Here is a 25,533-nt window from a genome sequence, read left to right on the forward strand (position 1 = left end):
AAAGTCTCCTGAACGTGAACACAGTATTTTGCCTTGAACAAATTTGTTTAGAAATCCAATGTCCTACACCAGCATCTCCACTAGCTAAAGAGTGCTGGGTTGCGCCCCGAAAATAGCTGATCTACAAGCTCTCAACGTGTCGCAGTGCGACGCGTTGTGAGCTTGTAGATCTGCTATTTTCGCTATTTTTGTCCAAAAGTGTCCTCTCTTAACGGGATTTCAGCCCCTGGCCCCTCTAACACTCTCTGCACCGTCCCATGTGTGTGCTGCTTGTGTTCCAGGTCCTGAAACCATGTGTTGTGCTGCTTGTGTTCCAGGTCCTGAAACCATGTGTTGTGCTGCTTGTGTTCCAGGTCCTGAAACCATGTGTTGTGCTGCTTGTGTTCCAGGTCCTTAAACCATGTGTTGTGCTGCTTGTGTTCCAGGTCCTGAAACCATGTGTTGTGCTGCTTGTGTTCCAGGTCCTGAAACCATGTGTTGTGCTGCTTGTGTTCCAGGTCCTGAAACCATGTGTTGTGCTGCTTGTGTTCCAGGTCCTGAAACCATGTGTTGTGCTGCTTGTGTTCCAGGTCCTGAAACCATGTGTTGTGCTGCTTGTGTTCCAGGTCCTGAAACCATGTGTTGTGCTGCTTGTGTTCCAGGTCCTGAAACCATGTGTTGTGCTGCTTGTGTTCCAGGTCCTGAAACCATGTGTTGTGCTGCTTGTGTTCCAGGTCCTGAAACCATGTGTTGTGCTGCTTGTGTTCCAGGTCCTGAAACCATGTGTTGTGCTGCTTGTGTTCCAGGTCCTGAAACCATGTGTTGTGCTGCTTGTGTTCCAGGTCCTGAAACCAAGCTGATGCAGAACTGTGGGAAGAGCACCTTCAAGAGGACCAGCATAGACCGCCTGATGAATGTCCTGGTCCTCTTTGTGAGTCTGTCGGTGCTGCCACACTATGGAAAGAGCCGCGCACGTTCTCGGCTGCGCGCAGCTTAAATTCTGAGTTTTTAGACAGCTGGTGGATGGAAAAGAAGCTCCACCTCCGCGGACTTTTTGCGCGACGGCCAGATTCCCGGAAACGTTCTCCTCCGCGCAAAAAGTCTGCGGAGGTGGAGCTTCTTTTCCATCCACCAGCTGTCTAAAAACTCGGAATTTAAGCTGCGCAGAGCTTAAGAAGTGCGTGGATGTCGACCGTTTTGCGCTTAGGTGTGGAAGGGGCTTGTCTGCTGCCTGTGGAATGCTCTCTCTATCTTGGAACAGTGTTGATTTGGACAGCAAGTGGTGATTTACTTTTAGTAAACATGGCTCGGCATCGGCAAGGCTATACTTACTACTACTACTTTACATTTGAATACAATTCCATTTTGAACCCATTCAGGACGGGAACCCCTTTTGGTGTTTTTAAGCATTATGTTATAGCTATTGAAAAATAGCAGATCCACAAGCTCGTAGCGCAGCACTGAGTGCCGTGCTACGAGCTTGTAGATGTGCTATTTTTGAAAAAATGTGGCGCAAATCTTTGAATATATATTCTTTCAGAGCGAATGTTTTTAACTCAAATCTTTGCTTCTGGGGGGTCCCTGGAACAACATATTTTCAGATGGGGGTCGGCAGCCAAATACATATAATTCTAGGGGTTCTTGACATGAAATAGTTTATAGAAATAGAGCACCACTGACATAGCAACATAGGCTTTTCAGAAAACTGTTAGATACAATCTACAATCATCAGCTTTTAGATCGGCTATTTCCACTATTATTTCTTATTTTTTTCTTCCTGGAAAACCTTTAAATATTTTATAAAAATCTCTACATTTAAATACAACAATGCATCCATATTTAAAAAAAAATATTTTTTATTTTGTAGCTCAAGTAGGCTACACCAGGGGTTCTCAACGTTTTTGGCCGGGGACCCCCGGAAATGCTTTGGCAATGTCTCGGGACCCCCGCCCCGCCCCCTCCCGACCCCCAATATAAATTGACTGCTACAATAATCTTAAACCATTTTGGGCGGGAACCCCTTTTGGTGTTTTAAGCATTGTTATAATTTAGCTATTGAAAAATAGCAGATCTACAAGCTCATAGCGCGCCACCGAGTGGCGCGCTACGAGCTTTTTTTTTTTTTTTTTTATATAATTTGGGGACCCCCTAAAATAATTTGGCGACCCCCCGAGGGGTCGCGACCCACGGGTTGAAAACCCCTGAAGTAGGCTACACATTTGATAGAGACCAGCACTGGTCTCGTTTGCAGTATTTTCTCTATCACTGGTTGAACAGCTGAGGAGGAGGCCCCGTGGCTGCCATTCAGCACAGCGCAGTACAAAAATAACTCTGCCACGTGCAGCACAGAGAGGGGGGTATAGCTCAGTGGTAGAGCATTTGACTGCAGATCAAGAGGTCCCTAGTTCGAATCTGGGTGCCCCCTTCCTTTATGCTAGTTATGTTATGTTATGTTTGATCTTTTATATAACCCTAGAGTAAAAAAAAATCGCATTGAGATTTTCATCTCTTTATCTTTTTTCAACCCATTTTGACCTGAGATCAGATTCTAAAAAATGTCTTCTACATCCTGACAGTTTTCTGAAAAAGCTATGTTTCTATGTCCGTCGTTTTTAAAAAATAGCAGACCTACAAGCTCGTAGCGCACCACTCGGTGGCGCGCTATGAGCTAGTAGATCTGCTATTTTTCAATAGCTAAAGCATAACATAATGCTAACACCAAAATGGGTTATGCTGCATATGTTATGTTTGATCTTTTATATAACCAGGGTAAAAAAAAATCGCATTGAGATTTTCATCTCTTTATTTTTTTCAACCCATTTTGACCTGAGATCAGATTCTAAAAATGTCTTCTACATCCTGACAGTTTTCTGAAAAAGCTATGTTTCTATGTCAGTCGTTCTTCGATTTTTCAAAAATAGCAGACCTACAAGCTCGTAGCGTGCCACTCGGTGGCGCGCTATGAGCTTGTAGATCTGCTATTTTTCAATAGCTAAAGCATAACATAATGCTAACACCAAAAGGGGTTCCCGCCCAAAATGGGTTAAGCAGCCAGGCCAAGGTTACTATTATAGGCTAAACCAAAACTAGGGCTGATTCCTACTCCAATGCTACGTGCTACATGCTACGTGCTACATGCTACGTGCTACATCCTACTCCAATGCTACGTGACGCCAACGATGAATAAGTCATTCATTTGCGACAGTGTTTCTCAAAGTGGGGTCCGGGGACCCCCAGTGGTCCTTGGAGGAGGGGGGTTCCAGGGGATCCCTAGCAAAATGTGTTAAAACAGCAGCACTCTAGGCCCGGTTTTAACACCATTATCCATTGATATGTTGGCTATACAAAAACAGGCTTGTGAGCTTGTAGATCTGCTATTTTTTTGGGGGAAAAACAAAAAACTATACTGTGTATATATATATATTTTTTTTTACATAAATCTTCTCTTCTGGGGGGGGTCCCTGGCAAAACATATTTTCAGATGTGGGCTCTGTGACCAAATTCACATCAACCTAGGAGTCCGTGACATGAAAAAGCTTGACAACCACACTGATTTAACCCATTAAAAAAAGCATCTGTGCCATTTTAGATTTGAGCTAGCACATTTGTTGGCTATTCAAACATAATGGATATACAATGGATATACAATCTATTATACAATTGAAAACATGTACGCAACCCAATACCCAAAGTCACCAGCTACTACGTCACTGACACGCTGGGTGCCGAAGCCCAAGCAGGAGCAACACACACTGCAACAACACACTAAGACGTCACAGACTTACCCTCCGCGTCGATCCACGGCTATCTCCTCATGTCGCGCCGCACGCCCACACTCAACACCACCCGCGTAAAAATTGTCATTGCACTGCCACTAAAGCCGGCTCCCGTCCACACTCGCAAACAATATCAATATCAATAATAAACACAAACACGCCACAAGCACCGACACCCCCGCCTAATTTGTTGCCACGTCTATGAAAACAACCACAGGAACAATGCCATTCAACACGCTACTTACACACACTACCACTCGCTTACAATACGCGGACCTGGCAACACTACATTCCCTCTCCCATTTGCTCAAAGCCCACCACGTGACCCACACACACACACATACCAAAACAACGTAGAAGAAGAAGAACTACACACCGCACACACTGATTCTAACTTGGACAGTTACAATAATGCTAACACGACCGCGTCGACACCTGGCGTGGTACAAGCGGGACAAACCGACGCGCATATATGGATACGAACAACAACACCAACACTACACGCACACGCGCGCGCTGCAACAACAAACAGCTACGTACAGTGTGTGTGTGTGCGTGCGTGCGCGGGGGGGGATTTTGGATCGCCTCGCGATGCAGCGACAATGCCACTACACTACACAGGGCTCGACAGTGCGACTAGGTACTCGCATTTGCGACTTAACATATCACCGTGCGAGTTGTAACATTCACTTTGTAGCACCGGTGCGACTACACAATCCGAACTTTAAAGCTAAAAGTTGCGCAGTTTACATCCAAAAGAATGTGTCACTCTCTCGGTTCTGCACCGCTGCTGGAGAAGTATAGCACTGTCGAAGGCAGCGCAACTAATCCCCCCCCCCCACACACCCCAGAGAGGGAGGAGAGAGAAGAGAGCGAGAGAGAGAGAGAGCACACACGTGAGCCCTGCAAATTATATTGACCCAATATTAATTTGTACAACCTAGCAAAGCATAACATATGATGGTTTGGAGAATAGGCTGGTCTCTCTTTTTACAAGACATAAGCCATTGCATACAGGTTCTCAACCTTTTTAATTTCAAGGACCCCCATAACTCTGAGAGTAAAACCAAATGGACCCATAAGAGTCCCATTTCATTCCATTTGTACACTATCAGAGTTAAAAGTTATAAAAGAGTCCATTTGGTTCCATTTGTACACTCTCAGAGTTACAGACCTGTAGGGTCCACTTGGTTCCATTTGTACACTCTCAGAGTTACAGACCTATAATGGGTCCATTTGGAACCCCCTCAAGGAACCATGAGGGTCCCTGGATCACACCTTTGAGAGCCACTGCTTTAAAAAAATACATAACTAATAGAGCATATTTGATCCATTTATTGTTAGGCTATAGATTATTTTGACATCTGCATTTAACAGAACCGCCCACGCACCACACATGCACATGCACGCGCATGTGCACATCCACATGCACGCGCGCATGTGTCCTCTTTTTGGTAATTCAGAATATGGTATGCCTACACAGTTAACATCATGCAAACACGAAAATTGCGCCAACGACTGCGTCGACACCTGGCGTGGAACAAACGGGACGAACCGAGGCGCATATATGGATAAGAACAACAACACTACACACGTGCGCGCGCGCACGCGCTGCAACACAAAACAGCTGCATAAAACGCGTGTCACTGTGGACTTCTGTATCTGTGGACTTCTGTATCGCAACGCGGGGCAACGCAACTCTGGGATGAGCGGGCCGAAGGCCCGCAAAATTCTAGTGATATACAAGCTCATTGTAGTGTGTGTGTATATATATTTCTTCTTATTTTCTTAAGCAATTTTTTACTCAAATATTTGCTTCTGGGGGTCCCTTGAACTATTTTGAGATGGGGTTCTGCAGCCAAATACATCATTGTTGGGGTCCTTGACATGAAAAGGTGTTAAAACACCTATATTATATCAACGTACGTTAAAAATATATAATAATTAGAAGACATTTGTAGAATGTTGAAATATGGGAGACATAAAGAGACGATGATAATAATAATACCAACAACGTGTCTGTCTGTCTGTGTGCGTGCGTGCGTGCGTGCGTGGCTGCGTGTGTCTGTGTCTCTGCCGGGCCTAACAGATCTTCCTGTTCCTGGCGTTCATGTGCTCCATCCTGGCCGTGGGGAACTGGATCTGGGAGCTGAACGAGGGCTCCCAGTTCACCGTGTTCCTGCCCCGCCAGGAGGGCACGGACAGCGCCGCGCTCTCCGCCTTCCTCACCTTCTGGTCCTACGTCATCATCCTCAACACCGTGGTGCCCATCTCACTCTACGTCAGGTACTGTACTGTACATTTTAAAAGATTGTTACGGCTCTAGCGGTGATTCTCAACCATTTTAATTTCAAGGACCCCCAGTTTTGACATGCATTAGGACCCCCATTTAATGGCATTTCTATCTCTGGGACCCCAATTTATATTATAAAATCTATGTTAATTTAACTCTGAGAGTGTACAAATGGAACCTCAGAGTTACAGACCCATAAGGGTCAATTTGGTTCTAAACTATCATTTAGCTATAGGGACCCCCTGGAACTCCCTCAAGGACCCCTGGGGGTCCCCGGACCCCACTTTAGGAACCACTGCTGTAGGAGGGTCTGTGTCAAGGTAAGGATAGCCCAGAGCCATAGTGTAAGACAGAGTTACGACATCGAGGGGGCAGAAAACAGCCCGGTCACGTGGTTCACTGTCACTGTGCCGGTCGGAAACCTGTTAGTTCACCGATCTAAGCACGCCCCGACACTCCAACGCACCGCTCACTTCACATTATGGTGTGATCTTATTTTATTTTTATGTATTTTTCCTCGACGACGCTTCCTTAGCGTGGAGATCATCCGCCTGGGGAACAGCTTCTACATCGACTGGGACAGGAAGATGTACCACGCCCGCAGTGACACCCCGGCCGAGGCGCGCACCACCACGCTGAACGAGGAGCTGGGCCAGATCAAGTACATCTTCAGCGACAAGACGGGCACGCTCACCCAGAACATCATGACCTTCAACAAGTGCTCCGTCAACGGGAAGTCCTACGGTGAGACTCCAGGAAGTAACGCCAGTGGCGTGCACAGATATTTAGAGGGGCAGGTGCTGAAGTGAAAAAAGGGCACCTTGTGCAGCGCGTGGAAGCGGCCGGTTGCCTTAATAGTGTAAGATTTATAGATTCTGGGGCATAAATAATATATTAGAAGATTTTTTTATCAAGAATTGATCAATGTCACCATGGTCCACATACTGTACACGGTACAAAAATCACACCCGTGTGAACTGAGTGGTGTAAGGTGAGGTGAGGTAAAGTGAGGTATTATATAGGTGAGGTATTATATAGCCTGATCAGCTCTGATCTGACGTAATGAAATCACACCCGGATGTGATTTCACAACTGGCTTTTTTTGTGCAGAAAAAATGAGCATGGTTGCTACGGTCATCCAGTTCACCCGGGTGTGATTTAATTACGTCAGAAATTATTTTGAACATAGCAACCATGCTCATTTTTTTCTGCACACAAAAGCCAGTTGTAGGAGTGGTTTACACCACTCAAAAAAGGGCACATTGCAAGGGGAGGTGGTGGTGCTCTAGCACCCCCTAGTGTCTATCTGTGCACGCCACTAAGTAACGCGCACACACGTAACGCGCACACACGTAACGCAAGTAACACCGGCAGTGAGTGAGTTAATTAAAAATATCGAGGTATTTTTTTTTATTTCCAATTTCCATTACGTTTACTTCTACTCCACTCGGCATTTGCATTTCTTTCACCATAGTAAATGCTGCATTTGTTGTCTGGAGAGGGCAGTTGTTTTATATACGGGAAAAAGGGCAGGGGCTGAAGCCCCCTTTGATGTCTATGTGTGCACACAACTCCATATAATAACATAACAAGCTGTATGTGAACTGGTTTTCCCTCCATTCATTCCAGGGGATGTGTGTGACTACACCGGCCAGAGAGTAGAGATCACTGAGGTGAGTTGGACCACATCTATACAAGCTCAAATAGAACGGAAGCATAACACAAAGAATATACTGTATAAAATAAAATAAAACGCAAAAGAATGTCACTACAAAATAATTCAACCCATTGAACCCTGTGAGTCACGTCCTGCCTGATGACGTGTCGAGGCCCAAATCAATAAAACAAAGCCAATAAAAAATGAAGCTCACCCGTTTGATTCCCATTGCTGCATCGTCCTCCAAACACAGGTGGTTTTGATTACAAACTACACCGTTTTAAATCCCATTCAAGATGACATCCAGACAGTGTATTACTCGGTTTAAACTTCAGCAGCACGCTAAAATATGTATCTGAAAACATTATATGTTAGAATAAGCCATGAGCTTTGCTGCAGCTGTCGCTCTGTGACTCTGTTTACAAACAGAGTCACAGAGTCCCATAGCCTGGAGGGATGCGTTGTTCTGATTGGTTTCAAGATCAGTGCGCTTGGCTTTTCAGGGTGAAACTTCAAAATAAAATGCCCAAATGAAATGGTTAATTTGGGCATTTTATTTTGAAGTACCCCCGTCTTTAAAGGACCACTTCACCACTTTTCAACTTCTCTTCCTATAGTTAGTCCTAACTAATGTTCATGATAAAATACCACCATTTTTTCCTACTCAGTCTGTGTCTCATAGGAAGGCTGTGGGCAGTTCAGAAACCCGTCCACCAGTGACCTCATCGATGGTGAATCCAAGCTAATAGAAATGGCAGGCTTTCTTTTCCTGAAAAGTTGCAATGCAAAAGTTGAAGCCATCGTTCTCACGATAATAAAAATCTAAATATATTTTAAAACAAATCTTGTTTTAAAAAAAATCTGCCTAATGATGATGTCACTGGTGGACGGGTGTCCGAACTGCCCAAAGCCCTCCTATGAGACACAGACTGAGTAGGAAAAAATGTGAGTGAGGACCAATTATATGAAGAGATGTTGAAAAGGGGTGAAGTGGTCCTTTAAGAATATCTCTCTCTGCTCCCTGCAGTACACAGAGAGGGTGGACTTCTCCTTCAACCCGCTGGCTGACCCGCGCTTCGTGTTCCACGACCACTCCCTGGTGGAGGCGGTGAAGCTGGAGAACCCAGAGGTCCACGCCTTCTTCAGGCTGCTGGCTCTGTGCCACACCGTCATGGCCGAGGAGAAGACCGAGGGTGAGGGAGGGCCAAGGGGTCACAAACCACCCGGTCATGTCCGTGGCACTTTTGGTGTTAGCATTATGTTATGCTTTAGCTATTTAAAAATAGCAGATCTACAAGCTCATAGCGCGCCACCGAGTGGCGCGCTACGAGCTTGTAGGTCTGCTATTTTTGAAAAATCGAAGAACGACTGACATAGAAACATAGCTTTTTCAGAAAACTGTCAGGATGTAGAAGACATTTTTAGAATCTGATCTCAGGTCAAAATGGGTTAAACACCATTATAATGTTCTTATTTTGACCCAATTACTGAATGTCAAGTCTCCGGGTTTTCTTCAGAATATGTGTGACAATCACTAGGGCACATTAGGAGTCCACTATAGGCCTGGGCCATGGCTCAGTGGTCCAGGCACCTTGGCTGGTAATCCAGCCTGGCAGTGTGCCGCGGGTTCGACTCCCGATCCCGACAGCCCTTACTGCATATCTTCCCCCCCCATCTCTCTCCCCATTTCCTGTCAGCCTACTGTCTGTCCCTCCATAAAAAATATAAAATAAAAGGCGAAAGCCACAAAAAAAAACATTAAAAAAAAGGAGTCCACTATAGTCTAGTACTAGTGGTTCTCAGATGTTTTATTTGCAAAGACGTTACGGGTCCATTTGGTTCCATTCGAACGCTCTCAGAGTTACAGACTATAATATTATTGTCCATTCATAATGTCCATGGCAAAAAATCTAATGTTGACAAAAGTGTCTCCACAACAAGCCAACATGACGATGTATTATTTAAAAATACAAGCCAACATGACGATGTATTATTTAAAAATACAAGCCAACATGACGATGTATTATTTAAAAATACAAGCCAACATGACGATGTATTATTTAAAAATACAAGCCAACATGACGATGTATTATTTAAAAATACAAGCCAACATGACGATGTATTATTTAAAAATACAAGCCAACATGACGATGTATTATTTAAAAATACAAGCCAACATGACGATGTATTATTTAAAAATACAAGCCAACATGACGATGTATTATTTAAAAATACAAGCCAACATGACGATGTATTATTTAAAAATAGCGACGTTCCAAACAGAAACGGCTGATCTGATCTGATTGTATTAAACAACGTCAAACTCACCAACATTGCTGCTGTACGAAAAGCTTGAATTATGCTCAAACTGCAAAGTGTTTGTTTCATAAAAATTCACCTTAGACATGTTATGACTATATGAGCTACTTTCTGTCAAGACATTCCTTGCAGGTGATTATTTTTTCACCTGTGTTGGAGTTTGGAAGCGATAAATAACGAGCACTTCCAAACTCCAACACTACATAATGCGAAAAGATAATCACCTGCAAGCCTAGGGTACGTACCCTCACAAAACACTTGCAGTAATCCTGGTCTCTATACTGTCTCCCCCGGGTCAGTCGGGGCACCGGGTACAGTACGTCCTACCAGGGCCTGCCCACTCCTCATTCACTGAAGGAAGCATGAGCTCAGCCCGGGGCTCTCCCCAGGTTGGCAGGATTACGACAATTGACATTGCGTGAAAAATGGGATACAAATTTAAGAGATACAAAAAACATATACTGTACATATGATACGATAGAAGACAAAGGTCTGGACACCAGATTGCAAGTGGTTTAAAAAGCAGACTTTTGTTCTGCGTCAAAATGAACGTGCCTGCTGTTGCTGCTTCAGGTGAGCTCCACTACCAGGCCCAGTCTCCAGACGAAGGCGCGCTGGTGACCGCCGCTCGGAACTTTGGCTTCGTGTTCCGCTTCCGCACGCCGGACAGCGTCACCATCGTGGAGATGGGACAGCAGCGCCGCTACCAGCTGCTGGCCATCCTGGACTTCGACAACGTGCGCAAGAGGATGTCCGTCATAGGTAAACTAGCTGTTTGGAACTTGATTCTACAAACCTTCTGAACTAGTAGTTCTCACACATTCAAGATTTGTCACCATATGGCCAATGCGAGCTTGTAGCAGGTGGGTGAAATCTGCCAGACATAGTAGCCCAACGATTTAGGTCTTCAAGGGTAGGCGAGTGTTGTGTGGCAAGTCAACTTTGTACAACTTTCACATTCACCTTTGTGTGTGTGTGTGTGTGTGTGTGTGTGTGTGTGTGTGTGTGTGTGTGTGTGTGTGTGTGTGTGTGTGTGTGTGTGTGTGTGTGTGTGTGTGTGTGTGTGTGTGTGTGTGTGTGTGTGTGTGTGTGTGTGTGTGTGTGTGTGTGTGTGTGTGTGTGTGTGTGTGTGTGTGTGCATAGTGCGGAGTCCAGAGGGGAAGCTGTCCCTGTACTGTAAAGGAGCAGACACTCTTGTCTATGAGAGACTGCATAAGTCCTGCACCAAGCTGATGGACGTCACCACAGAACACCTCAATGTCAGTATTCTGGGTGTGCGTGCGTGCGTGCGTGCGTGCGTGCGTGTGTTTTTGAGAAATAAACATTGTGAGGGTAATTTCCCTGGTCCTCACAAGATAAATTGTTTTTATGGTGTGTAACACCAGGGCTCCACCGGGCGCGTCAGTGTCGCGTCTCCGTCACCGTCAGGGAATGTTCCCTTTTTAATCAATTGAGGGTGGCTCCACTGCCCGCGTTGCGTTGCGTTGACGGCGACGCGTGCATTCAAATTGAACCGGTGCGTTTTTTGACGCACCGGTTTTTGACGCACCAGTTTTTCAAATAAAAATGAAAAAAATTGACACTGAGGACGAAAGTGGAACAAGCAGACCCTGTCCAAAAATATATTAAACTACTTAAAATGATGCGCTTGACATATATTATGTATTCAGTTAAAAACTACTTTTCAACCCCACACCTCCATGAAATACTACTAATTTTTACATGTGTGTGTGTGTGTGTGTGTGTGTGTGTGTGTGTGTGTGTGTGTGTGTGTGTGTGTGTGTGTGTGTGTGTGTGTGTGTGTGTGTGCGTGCGTGTGTGTGTGTCCTCTAGGAGTTTGCGGGGGAGGGCTTGCGAACCCTTGCCCTAGCATACAAGGATCTGGATGAGGAGTACTTCAGCCAGTGGAAACAGCGCCACCATGAGGCCAGCACGGCCCTGGAGGACCGCGAGGACAAACTGGACCAGCTGTATGAGGAGATAGAGAAAGACCTGCTGGTAGGAAGACCAGAGACATGGTGTTATTTAATTTTTTATTTTTATTCTCATTGTATATTTCATTTTATATTATATTTTACTTAGCATTGCTTTTGTTGCCTTTGTCGCCTTTGTTGTAAACATGTCCGGAAGCCCTAGTGGTCCTCAGTAATACTGCAGGTGGGGGGGGGGACAGGGTTTTGTGTACAGGGGAAAAAGAGCAGGCCAAGTACAGGGCCAAAGGTCAAGTTTACAAAGTACGTTTAAGTAGTTAAATGTCTGAAAACACACATTTAATAAGAAGCGCCTTGGACATGATATTTGAGCGGTTTCCCCATTCTGTGCATGGACACAGCCCCTATTGGTGAAATGCTTTGTTGACAGTCATCTCACAATAATGTATTGATTTTTTGTTGTCTGTTGTCCATGTGTCAAGCTATTAGGGGCCACAGCCATAGAAGACAAACTCCAAGACGGAGTGCCACAGACCATCGAACAGTTATCCAAGGCGGACATTAAAATCTGGGTGCTGACGGGAGACAAGCAAGGTAATCCATCTAAAACAACCCAGCGGTGTCATATCTGGTTCATGATTAAGATGCCTGCCTTTCTCTGCTCTTACATGCCGTTGTTCCTAGTTTTATTTTGTAGTCGTGTTTTTTGTGCTTTCTGTTTTATTTTATTACTAAGTTTTGCTTTGTAGTTCAGTTAATTTCCTGCCTCATGTCAAGGAACCTTATTTATTTTAAGGAAGGGACAGCCAGCAGATTTGTCGCAGTGGGTGTCGAACTCACACCGGAAATTTGGTGAAATAACATTGGAGTCTATGAGAGCCGGCTGGACAGCTTACTGTATGAACAAACACTATTTCTGAACGATTGAGAACTTTATAAAATACTCGGCTTAGGAAAATAAAGGAAGACATATCACACATTGTTTTCTGTGGTGTTGCTACACTATATCATTTTATAGAGGTATCTAAAAAGCACAAAGTATGTTTCCGAACGTGCCAAGTATCAGGAGTGTCCACCATTTCCTGTCTGGCAAGTGGCAACCAAATCTTGCGATACCTCCGATCCAGAAACGATACCTCAATAATTGATGCCTCAATAGAGCGTCGCAGTCCCGCCCCCTACCATGGACCAGGAAATGAATCCCAATGTATTTTTCCCATAGACATTTCAAAAAGTATTTATTTAAAGACGGTTACGCCGCGGACAAAGCCAACTCGAGTCGTGACAACTCATGACAACACGAACAATATTTTGGACCAAACAAATAATTACAAAGAAGGAAAAACAACAAAAAAAGTGTTGTAACCTGCCGTTTTTTTTTTCTTCTTTCTAATTATTTGTTCGGCCCAAATGATTTGTCATGATTTGTCACGACTCGAGTTGGCTTTGTCCGCGGCGTAAACGTCTTTAAATAAATACTTTCTGAAATGTCTATGAGGAAAATGAACAGAGAATCATTTCCTGGTCCATGGTAGGGGCGGGACTGCGACGCTCTATACAATTGTGTACTGTGCACATCGAAAAACAAGTGACTAGAAAACAACCATATTTTATCTTTCATAAAATCGTTCATAAATAGTGTTTGTGACCAATGAGCTGGTCAAGCCGGCTCCATTCACTGCCATGTATTTCATAGAACTTCCGGTGTGAGATTTCCCACCCATGATGAGTGTCGTGGCCCGGCGCCCGCCGCGTCCCTTCCTTCAAAAAGAGATTGCTTGCCTCATGTGTCTTGACGGCCACTGCCCTGATTATACACACCTGCTTCCAAAACCTCACCTGCCTCACCCAGCCTACTCTTCTGTTGGCTTTGTTCTGCCTTTGTTCTGCCTTTGTTCTGCCTTTGTTCTGCCTTTGTTCTGCCTTTGATGCAAGCATATCTCCTGTGTTTGATGCTTCTTGTTCGGGTGTGGACCGAACTATGCTTTTCAACGGGAACGTTAAATCAGCAAATGGCAACAAACCGTTCTGTTCCCATTGAAAAGCATTGGCAGAATCCACCCTCATAGGTAACCTGACTCCGCCAGATGGGGCAGCAGAGAGTACACTGTGTTCCCCCCTCCTGTTCCCATCTGGGAACTCTCAGGCAGACTTGATGCCCGGCCACAAAACGGCCTGGCCAATCAGCAGCAGCTTCTAGCAGCTTCTAGCAGCAGCTTCTAGCTTCTAGCTGCTGCTGATTGGCCAGGCCGTTTTGTGGCCGGGCATCAAGTCTGCCTGAGAGTTCCCAGATGGGAGCAGGAGGGGGGAACCCAGTGTACTCTCTGCTGCCCCATCTGGCGGAGTCAGGTTACCTCATAGGCAGAATTGATCTAAAATGACACAGATGCTTCCCCGGTTTTAGACCTGGAACGCATCTGTGTCACCTTAGCGTTTTAACCACTTTAACCATTATTTTAAACTTTAGCTGTTGAAAAATAGTAGATATATACAAGATCAAGCTCAATCTATTTTTGAAAAATCATGAAAATGTGCACATCTTTGAATATATATTCTTTCACAATGAACATTTTTAACTCTGGGGGTCCCTTGAAGAAAATATTTTCAGATGGGGATCGGCGGCCAAATACAGATAATGCTGGGGGTCCTTGACATGAAAAGGTTTGAGCACCACTGATACGTTTATCAGACAACTGTTCTACCAAAGACTATAAAAATGGGACCCAATGCCTCCCTGCTTGGCACTCAGCATCAATGGGTTGGATTGGGGGGTCAAATCAACTAATGAAATGATTCCCGAGCGCGGCACGGCTGCAGCTCACCGCTCCTCGGCTGCGGCTCACCGCTCCAAGAGATGGGTCAAATGTGGAGAACAAATGTCACAGCGGTAACGTGTGTGTGACAAATCGTACGACTTTGACTCTTCCTGCGACAGAGACGGCGGAGAACATCGGCTACTCCTGCAACATGCTGCGCGAGGAGATGAACGAGGTGTTCGTCATCTCTGCACACACGCCTGAGGAGGTCAGGCAGGAACTCAGGTCAGAAGCACTCCTCAACCAATAGGCTCTATGCCTTAGATTAGACAAGAGTATATATTAATAGAGACGGCACCCGGAGGAAACCCTGAGGCGAAATGGACATAGTGGCCGAATTTGGTATTGTAGCGCTGGGCCAGCGCTGGTCCGTTGACTATCATTGCGCACGTTCATGATGACACGTGAGCGCTGTTTCATTGGCCCAATCCATCCCAGAATGCACTATGTTACCCGGAAGGAGGAGTGAAATCGCCTCATGCGCTTTTGAGCAACTTAATGCAAGTGGATGGGAGGAGAAATCCGGTGACGTCTCTATTAAAAGAGGACAGGAAGCGAAGAGCGTACAGTGGACTCCATGTTGCTCCCTGGAAGGAAAGAAACGTTGAAGTGTTGGCTGCCTATATAGCCCATTGTTTCTTTCCTTCCAGGGAGAAACCAGAGTCCACCGTACGGTCTTCACTTCCTGTCCTCTTTTAATAGTCCTTGCTTCTGGGCCGGTTCCCTACTTCCTCCACAGGTGTTACAGATCATAGATATATATAAACACTAGATGGCTCAAGGCGGAGTTTCTGACGTTGTTCACCCGGCAGCCATCTTACTTCGGGGCTACAGTACAGTATGTTCAATGGCAGCTCAAACAGAAACAGTCATAACTCGCTCAAATCTTGACGGATTTACAAACGGGTTGGTTTATTACAAACGTTGTCAACGTGGCTATGATTCAGGACGCTTATCTGCTTTATTTATTTTTTATATGAACGTCGTATAAAAGCATATAAGTATGCGGACGTCTCTGACGTTTATAACAAACCAAACCGTTTGAAAATCGGTTGAAAATTGAGCAAGTTATGGTCATTTAAGAGTACATGCCCCATAGACACAATGTTATGTGGCACCGAGGTACGATGGCCGCCACGTAACGACGTCGCTCTCCATTGGCCAACAGCGCGGGTGAGCTATCTAGAGTTTATATATATCTATGTTACAGATGACACTGTTCTGTTCCATTTAGTGTGCAGTGGTTCTCAAACTCTTACATTTCAAGCACCCCCATAATAACTCTGAGAGTGTACAAATGGAACCAAATGGACCCGTAAGTTCCACGCGTACACTCTCAGAGTTACACACCCGTACGGGGCCATTTGGAACGTTACCCACTCAAGGACACTTGATATAATATGCACAAAAGCAGCACCCTGACTCTGTTTGATCAGAATGGAACAGAAATTTGGGGGTATGTTGTAAAAAAGCCTCCTAAAAAATAATGAAAATGAATAATTAAAAACAAAATCCAACTGCTAATTTTAGATACATTTTTGACAGATTTGGGGTGTATTTTATTAAAAGAAATCATAAAAATAGCTCAAATACTGTAGGTGATCTACAAGCTCACAACGGGTATCTCATTGCGATGCGTTGTGAATTCTTGTAGATAGTCTATTGTCTGAGTTTATGAGAAGCTAGCCTCGGAAACCCAGACGTTTTTATTTCCAGGGAGAAACACCCGTAAACACACACACTCCTCTCTCTGTCACTCTAATTAATTAGTCTCATGTCGCACAGCTGCGTCTTGATTCTCCCGGCGGATCCTGCCGGGAGCTGCCTATGCCATAGAAAGCATAGGTGGACCCCAGGCTAATGAGAAGCAGGTGACAGATGTGTTGTTGTTGTGTGTTTTGTCACGGGGCAGGAACGCCAGGGCCACGATGAAACCAGACGACGCAGTGGACGACTCAGTCTTCCTGCCAGAGAGGACTGTGGGTAACAGGAAGGAAGTAGTGAGCGATGAGCTGGTGAATGGAGAATACGGCCTGGTTATAAATGGACACAGTCTGGTACGAGACAAGACAATATTACATTAGGCCTGTCATATGCATGCAGTCTAATGACATTATACATCTGATTTGGCATGTTTAGGTTTAGGGTTGCAACCGTTAATCGAACAAATGGGTCAATAGTGTTTTTAATTGATAATTGTTTAATTATCTTTCCCTATTTCCGGCATGTCATTATAGGCTAAATCAATGAGTTTTTATTTGATATGGATAACGAGCTCACAACACGTATACAAAAGTATAAAATAATCTGGTTAATCGTAAAGAAAATAATCGCTTGTTGTAGCCCTACTTTGATGCTTCGATGATGAACATTTTGAGCTTGTAGAACGTCTTAACCCTTAGACTACCGTTGACGGAATTGACGGATTGGATTAATTAATCCAGACCTACCGTTGACGGAATTGACGGATTGACGGTTTTTGGGTGCACAGGCTAGGGGGGGGTCTTACCCAACTTGTCACAAAGTGTCGTGTTGCTGTGATCAATGGTTGGTTCACAATTAATTGTTCAGCCACTACAGTCACTACAGCACAACAAGGCTTATTCAAATGTTATTACCCCCCAAATGTAAATCACAACATTCAGTAGCCCTGAAACATGAGCGTCGGCCGTCGTGTGAACCGTGGCTATCATAGCACAGTCATTCAACACTTCTACACCTCCTTTCATCTGTGTCGGAATTACCTCAATGTCCCAAGCCAACAAACAATACAAAACGCTGATCAAAGGACCACACAACGCCATCACAACAGCACAACAGCCAGCCACACAACAGCAGCTCCAGGGGGAGGGAGGGGGGGGAAGCCGCGGCTCCGGTAACCCATTCCACACAACCACCAAAAAAAAAAAAACGACAACTTTCTCTCCATTTTTTTATTTGTGTCACTCTGACCCCAGGTCCCAAGCCAACGAACGATAGGAAAAACGCTGATCAAAGCTATATGTTTGCACACAAGACATCAGCACAGCATCACATCAAAAGAAAAAAAAAACAACAACTTTATGTGTTTTAGCTCCGAGGTCTAGCTGCCCCGTAATGCAAAACAAGCGACCGATCGCCTAAACAACGCCTAAAAATCAAAGGAAACCAATCAAAACAAATACTGGCATATAAAAAGGCGTGTGATTTTCCCACCGATTTGTGGGAGTAGGTCGTATTGAAGTGGAGCGTGAAGACGTGTTTGAGAGAGAGAGCGAGATATCGGTATTTTTGAGTGAGTTTGTTACCTTGTTGGCGTGTGTTGTCCGAGTTTGAGTGTCATGTCGGCTCGTAAGCTTACACCGTACGGTCCTGCGGGGCGTGGAAAGAGCCGTGGTGGAGGAGGAGGTGATGATGATCATGCCGACGATCCCAAACCTGGGCCCGTAGCTCCAGCGTTTCCAAGTCAAGCCGGGCGAGGAAAGGCCCAGAGACGCCGCCGTGGTGGTGCTGGTGGAGGAGGAGGTGATGATGATGATCATCGCGACGAGTCCAAACCTGGGCCCGTAGCGCCTCCAGCCTTTCCAATTCCAATTCAAGCCGGGCGAGGAAAGGTCCAGAGACGCGGTGGTGGAGGTGATCATCATCATCGCGTTAGCGACGAGTCCAAACCTGGGCCGAGTGGTGTAGCTCCAGCCTTTCCAGTTCCAGGCGGGCGAGGAAAGGTCGCGAAACACCGCCGCGGGGGTGGTGGAGGTGGAGGAGGAGGTGCTGCTGGCGACGAGTCCAAACCTGGGCCGAGTGGTGTAGCTCCAGGCGGGCGAGGAAAAGTCGCGAAACACCGCCGCGGGGGTGGTGGAGGTGGAGGAGGAGGTGCTGCTGGCGACGATGCCATACCGGGGCCCAGTGTCGCTCCAAGCGTTACAGCTCGTGGCCGGTCCAGTGGTACCCGTGGGGGGCGCAGGCTTCCGCTAGCTCCGGGCCGTGGTCAGTCGACGCTGGATGCGTTTATCCGTGCCATCCCCCGGCCTGATACGGGTTCTGAGTTCGAGAATGAAGAGGAAGATGAACCACAGCATTTGATCAAGTTATCCCAGTCTTCTATTCCGATCGATCCTGGTCAGTCCATCCATCCTGTTTCCCTCCCATCATCCCAGTCTTCTCATGTGTCGGGTGCGTCGACTCCACGTTCCCGTCACACCCGTGCATGGTTGGAAAGACAGCGGCTAGAGTCTCCATACAGCTCGCACAATAGTTTACATCAATCTCCTCTCAAGTCTGGGCTCGATTCTGGAGACGAGAGTTCCGGCCAGTCTTGGTCACCGACGCGTGCACGGCGCAGCGGCAGGGACGAGCGACGATTTACCGATGGTAAGCGTATAGGCCAGACCTATTTATGTAATTATTTATTTATGTAATATTTATTTGAATCGCTAAAATGTAAGTTGTTAGTCTGGATAGTGTCTAATTCATGCATATTGATTTGTATTCTTTTTTTTTTTACCTTTTTGTAGAGCGATCTGACGAGTTTACCTGGACTTCTTCTGACGAGTCAGACCAATACGGCTCGTCAGAATACGAAGATGAGTCGTCTCTTTACTCTGGAGGCAAGATTTGTTTTATTCATTTTCAGAACTAACTAAATTGCAACTGTCTGGGACTGTCTGAATGATGTCATTCAAGCAAAAAAATAATCATATAAAATAGTGCACATCACCCTAGATTGTTGTTATCTGACTAAAATATATATTGTATGGTCTGCGCCATTTTCAGATGTCGAAATACGTGATGCAGCTCCCCCGCCACCAGATGCCGCTGTTGGTGCTGGCAGGACAGGCAGAGGTAAGCTACAGTGTGTGTGTGGGGGGTAATAAGTAATTATTATGTATGTGGGCTCTATTTACATCGATATATTTTATTGTGAGCTTGTAGATTGGCTATTTGAACTATTCAAATAGGTTAAAAAAAAAGGCAAATAAGTTTAGGTATAAGGGGTTTAGCATGTCATTCAAGCATGTCATTCAAGCTGGGTGTGCACATCCTATATTATCTATAGGAGTGCAGTTACATTTCTGCACTATTGCACACAAAATGCAAAATTCATTTATGTGTGTGTGTGTGTGTGTGTGTGTGTGGGGGGTAATAAGTAATTATGTATATGCATTTTCAGGTCTGAAGAGGTCTGCATCTCTCCAGCCCAGTGATGGTGGTGATCCATTTGACTTGGAAGGTAACCTATAGTTATGTAATTTCAGAACTAAATGGCAACTGAGACTGTGGGGTCTATTTACATCGATATATTGTATTGTGAGCTTGTAGATTGGCTATTTGAACTATTCAAAAATGGTGAAAAAAAAGGCAAAGAAGTTTAGGTACAAGGGGTTTAGCATGTTATTATTCAAGCATGTCATTCAAGCTGGGTGTGCACATCCTATATTTATCTAAATAATAAATATATATTGTACTGTGTTTTCAGCTAAGAGTGCAAGGGAAGCGACACCACAACCACCCGATGCTGCTGTTGGCAGAGCAGGCAGAGGTAACATTACATTTCTTCACACAAATAAAATGCATTTATTGTATTGTATATGTAAATAGTGTGTTTATGGTAAATAATTATTTATTTCTTTATAATTCTAGGTCGGGGAAGGGGAAGAGGAAGGCCTGCACCTCACCAGCCCACTGATCCAGAGGCCGCTGTTGGCAGCACAGGCAGGGGTACGTTTATTTTTCTGTATATCACACTTACACACACAATGTCCATCCATCTTCAACCGCTTATCCGTAGTCTGGTTGCGGGGGCAACAGCTCTAGAGAGCTCTAGATTTCCCTCTCCAATTCACAAAGTATGTATTGTATATGTACTTGCATATCACACTTACACACACACACACACAATGTCCATCCATCTTCAACCGCTTATCCGTAGTCTGGTTGCGGGGGCAACAGCTCTGAGCTGTTGCCCCCGCAACCAGACTACGGATAAGCGGTTGAAGATGGATGGACATTGTGTGTGTGTGTGTGTGTGATATGTGAAAAAAAGAAAAAATCCTTCAACCGCTTATCCGTAGTCTGGTTGCGGGGGCAACAGCTCTAGAGCGCTCTAGATTTCCCTCTCCAATTCACAAAGTATGTACTTGCATATCACACTTACACACACACACACACACAATGTCCATCCATCTTCAACCGCTTATCCGTAGTCTGGTTGCGGGGGCAACAGCTCTAGAGAGCTCTAGATTTCTCTCTCAAATTCACAAAGTATGTACTTGCATATCACACTTACACACACACACACACAATGTCCATCCATCTTCAACCGCTTATCCGTAGTCTGGTTGCGGGGGCAACAGCTCTAGCTGTTGCAGCTAGAGCTGTTGCCCCCGCAACCAGACTACGGATAAGCGGTTGAAGATGGATGGACATTGTGTGTGTGTGTGTAAGTGTGATATGCAAGTACATACTTTGTGAATTTGAGAGAGAAATCTAGAGCTCTCTAGAGCTGTTGCCCCCGCAACCAGACTACGGATAAGCGGTTGAAGATGGATGGACATTGTGTGTGTGTGTGTGTGTAAGTGTGATATGCAAGTACATACTTTGTGAATTGGAGAGGGAAATCTAGAGCGCTCTAGAGCTGTTGCCCCCGCAACCAGACTACGGATAAGCGGTTGAAGGATTTTTTCTTTTTTTCACATATCACACACACACACACACAATGTCCATCCATCTTCAACCGCTTATCCGTAGTCTGGTTGCGGGGGCAACAGCTCAGAGCTGTTGCCCCCGCAACCAGACTACGGATAAGCGGTTGAAGGATTATTTTTTTCTTTTTTCACATATCACATACACACACACTGTCCATCCATCTTCAACCGCTTATCCGTAGCCTGTTTGCGGGGGCAACAGCTGTTGCCCCCGCAACCTGACTACGGATAAGCGGTTGAAGATATTTATTTATTTATTTATTTTTTTCACATATCACACACACACACACACAATGTCCATCCATCTTCAACCGCTTATCCGTAGTCTGGTTGCGGGGGCAACAGCTCTCTAGGGGCAACAGCTCTAGAGAGCTGTTGCCCCGCAACCAGACTACGGATAAGCGGTTGAAGGTTTTTTTCACATATCACACACACACACACACACACAATGTCCATCCATCTTCAACCGCTTATCCGTAGTCTGGTTGCGGGGGCAACAGCTCTGTTGCCCCCGCAACCAGACTACGGATAAGCGGTTGAAGGATTTCTTTTCTTTTTTCACATATCACACACACACACAATGTCCATCCATCTTCAACCGCTTATCCGTAGACTGGTTGTGGGGGCAACAGCTCTCTAGAGCTGTTGCCCCCGCAACCAGACTACGGATAAGCGGTTGAAGGATTTCTTTTCTTTTTTCACATATCACACACACACACACAATGTCCATCCATCTTCAACCGCTTATCCGTAGTCTGGTTGTGAGGGCAACAGCTCTAGAGCTGTTGCACTCACAACCAGACTACGGATAAGCGGTTGAAGATTTTTATTTATTTATTTTTTCACATATCACACACACACACACAATGTCCATCCATCTTCAACCGCTTATCCGTAGTCTGGTTGCGGGGGCAACAGCTCTCTAGCTGTTGCCCCCGCAACCAGACTACGGATAAGCGGTTGAAGATTTCTTTTTTTTTTTTTTTTTTTTTTCACATATCACACACACACACACACACACACTGTCCATCCATCTTCAACCGCTTATCCGTAGTCTGGTTGCGGGGGGCAACAGCTAGAGCTGTTGCCCCCGCAACCAGACTACGGATAAGCGGTTGAAGTTTTTTTTTTTTTTTTTTTTTTTTCACATATCACACACACACACACACACAATGTCCATCCATCTTCAACCGCTTATCCGTAGTCTGGTTGCGGGGGCAACAGCTCTCTAGCTGTTGCCCCCGCAACCAGACTACGGATAAGCGGTTGAAGATTTTTTTTTTTTTTTTTTTTTTTTTTCACATATCACACACACACACACACACACACACACACTGTCCATCCATCTTCAACCGCTTATCCGTAGTCTGGTTGCGGGGGCAACAGCTAGAGCTGTTGCCCCCGCAACCAGACTACGGATAAGCGGTTGAAGATTTTTTTATTTTTTATTTTTTTTCACATATAACACACACACACAATGTACATCCATGTGTGTATGTACTAGAAGTTCGGGCCGCTTCCCTCTAGCGCTGATGTTTATTGTAAGTAATTATATATTTCTATTTTTTCAGGTCGAGGCAAACCACGGCGTGTCCAGACTTCACGCATTGAGCCAGAGTGGCGTCATCTGGATGAGAGTGGTTGGCAGCCCCAGTCCTTACCATTCACTGGAACCACAGGACCTCGCAGCGAGGCAGCGGCACTTCAGTCTGTAGAGCCTTCTGACTTTGTAGAACTTTTCCTCACCGATGAGTTGCTGACTCTGATGGTGAACAAGACAAATGCTTATGCAGCGCGGAGCATTGCAGCGATGCCACCAACGGGCCAATCCAGGGTCAATGCATGGAAGGATCTTGACCTCAAGGAGCTCAAAGACTTTTTCGGTCTTGTCTTCCTTACCGGGCTCATACACAAACCAGAGCTGGCGGACTACTGGTCAACAGACGAAGCACTGGCCACGCCGTACTTCGGGAAAGTGATGGGTCGGAACCGGTTCCAACTCATATTGAAGTTCCTCCACTACACAGATCTCCTGGAGAATAGAGAGGACCGGATCTTCAAGATCCGTCCCATCCTGGACTACCTGGTGAAGAGATGGCGGGAGATGTTTGAACCGGGTCAGAACATCGCCATAGATGAGGGTACGTTGCTATGGAAGGGACGCCTTTCCTTCCGCGTTTACAACCCGCTGAAGCCCGTACGGTATGGAATTAAATCCTATATCTTAGCAGATTCCTCTACAGCGTACTGCCATAACCTGAAGCCGTACATTGGAGAGTACCACTCCTTGTTGGACACTGTCACCACTCTTCTTGGAGACTTGGCAGGGAAGGGTCATGTCTTATACATGGACAATTTCTACAACAGCGTGTCCTTGTGTGAGCACCTCCTCCAACTGAAGACCCATAGCTGTGGGACCATTCGGGGTAACAGAGGCCCACCCCCAGAGATCCAGGAGGCCAGCCTTTCCACCCTCAAAACCAACGACAGAATAGCCATGACCACTGGCAAAGTGATGTCTGTTGCTTGGAGGGATAGCAAGGTGGTGAGGATGGTGTCGACCTTCCACCAGGACACTGTGGTCAACGTGCTAAAGTGGCAGAAAGGTGGGACCCAGTTTGCCTACGAAAAGCCCCAGTCGGCGGTTGACTACAATCAGTGGATGAACGGGGTGGATCGGCTGGACCAGCACATCACCTATTATCCCTGGACCAGGAAGACCTCGAAGTGGACTACAAAATTCCTCATGTACCTTTTTCAGATTAGCATGTACAATGCCTTTGTCCTGTATCGTATCCAAAACCCTGAAGGTCGCTGTGGAGACATGAAGAGCTTCATACATTCAGTGATCCTGAAGTGGTCTACACCCAAGCGAGAGACCCGGAGAGCGCCTTACAGGAACCCAAGGGTCAGGCTAACAGCCAACATTGCACCCCTGCCAACACTCCATGTCCTGGAAAAGCTTCCCCCCACTCTAAAGAAACAAAACCCTGGCAAACGATGCAGGATGTGTAGCCAACACAGAGAGGGGGGCCCACGCCGTGAGACCTGTTTTCAGTGTGTGGTGTGCTTCGTCCCTCTGCACAAAGGTCCATGTCACATCCGGTACCACACGGAACAAGAACTACCCTATGAATGATGTGACATGCACCTTTGTACAGAGGGACGAAGTTTTTTTTTTTTTCATGTCATGTTTCTTGTCTGTATTTCTTTGTTTTTGAAGAGGTGCTGTACTGAAAGAGGATGGCCATGTATCAGTGTTTTTGGCAGCACATGTTGATTGTAGTTTTCAGTTAGTTTTAGTCACCTGGGATGTGTTAGTCTAGTTTTAGTCGACTAAATCTACAGTTTATTTAGTAGACTAAAATGTATTTTGACGGGCCTTGATGCCGTCGTAATGGCTGATTTTACACTGGCTGAAAATAGCCGATTGTTTTTCTATTTGTCTATTTCTATATTTCTATATTATCTATATTTGCGTCACGACGCGTTGTGAGTTTGTAGATCTGCTGATTTCAGCACGCAACCAAGTGATTTAGTAGACTAAAATGTATTTTGGCCGGCCTTGATGCTGTCGTAATGGCTGAAAATAGCCGATTTTCTATTCTATTTTATATTTTTCTATTTCTATATTATCCATATTTGCGTCGCGACGCGTTGTGAGTTTGTAGATCTGCTATTGTCAGCACGCAACCAAGTGTAAGTGATTTAGTAGACTAAAATGTATTTTGGCCGGCCTTGATGCCGTCGTAATGGCTGATTTTACACTTGCTGAAAATAGCCGATTGTTTTTCTATTTGTCTATTTCTCTATTTCTATATTATCTATATTTGCGTCACGACGCGTTGTGAGTTTGTAGATCTGCTGATTTCAGCACGCAACCAAGTGTAAGTGATCTCTTGTCCACTTCCATGTATACTGTCTGTAAACTACACTTATTTCTCCCTGAAAAATAAATTCATGGTGGAGAGAATTCAAAAGTGGCTGTGTTCTTTTCTCAAACCAAGGTGTATGCAACTGCCTAGAAGTAAAGCACTGAATATGCTAGACACTTATTATTTTTGGGTAAAGTAGAGTCC

The 25,533-nt window shown here is 45.4% G+C and overlaps 2 protein-coding genes across 2 annotated transcripts in view; both read left to right on the forward strand.

The window, feature by feature from the left end:
* The window catches only part of atp8b5a (ATPase phospholipid transporting 8B5a), a 96,754-nt gene that overhangs the window by 60,108 nt on the left and 11,113 nt on the right, over positions 1 to 25,533 (forward strand). The window contains exons 12-22 of the mRNA XM_079516037.1: positions 822 to 910; positions 5,845 to 6,041; positions 6,584 to 6,792; positions 7,678 to 7,721; positions 8,733 to 8,898; positions 10,598 to 10,786; positions 11,168 to 11,283; positions 11,858 to 12,022; positions 12,438 to 12,549; positions 14,891 to 14,996; positions 16,684 to 16,828. Coding sequence (XP_079372163.1) covers positions 822 to 910; positions 5,845 to 6,041; positions 6,584 to 6,792; positions 7,678 to 7,721; positions 8,733 to 8,898; positions 10,598 to 10,786; positions 11,168 to 11,283; positions 11,858 to 12,022; positions 12,438 to 12,549; positions 14,891 to 14,996; positions 16,684 to 16,828 — 1,538 coding nt within the window. The remainder of the gene's footprint in view (positions 1 to 821; positions 911 to 5,844; positions 6,042 to 6,583; positions 6,793 to 7,677; positions 7,722 to 8,732; positions 8,899 to 10,597; positions 10,787 to 11,167; positions 11,284 to 11,857; positions 12,023 to 12,437; positions 12,550 to 14,890; positions 14,997 to 16,683; positions 16,829 to 25,533) is intronic.
* On the forward strand, positions 18,092 to 25,082 carry LOC306933632 (piggyBac transposable element-derived protein 4-like; the record flags this gene model as incomplete). The annotated part of the gene is made up of 7 exons (XM_079515949.1): positions 18,092 to 18,869; positions 19,265 to 19,357; positions 19,524 to 19,592; positions 19,921 to 19,980; positions 20,227 to 20,289; positions 20,391 to 20,468; positions 23,026 to 25,082. 7 exons carry the CDS (start codon positions 18,092 to 18,094, stop codon positions 24,591 to 24,593), a joined length of 2,709 nt encoding a protein of 902 aa, XP_079372075.1. The 3' UTR covers positions 24,594 to 25,082.

The sequence above is a fragment of the Electrona antarctica genome (genome assembly GCF_951216825.1).
Source record: "Electrona antarctica genome assembly, chromosome: 12".
Classification (NCBI taxonomy): Eukaryota; Metazoa; Chordata; class Actinopteri; order Myctophiformes; family Myctophidae; genus Electrona; species Electrona antarctica.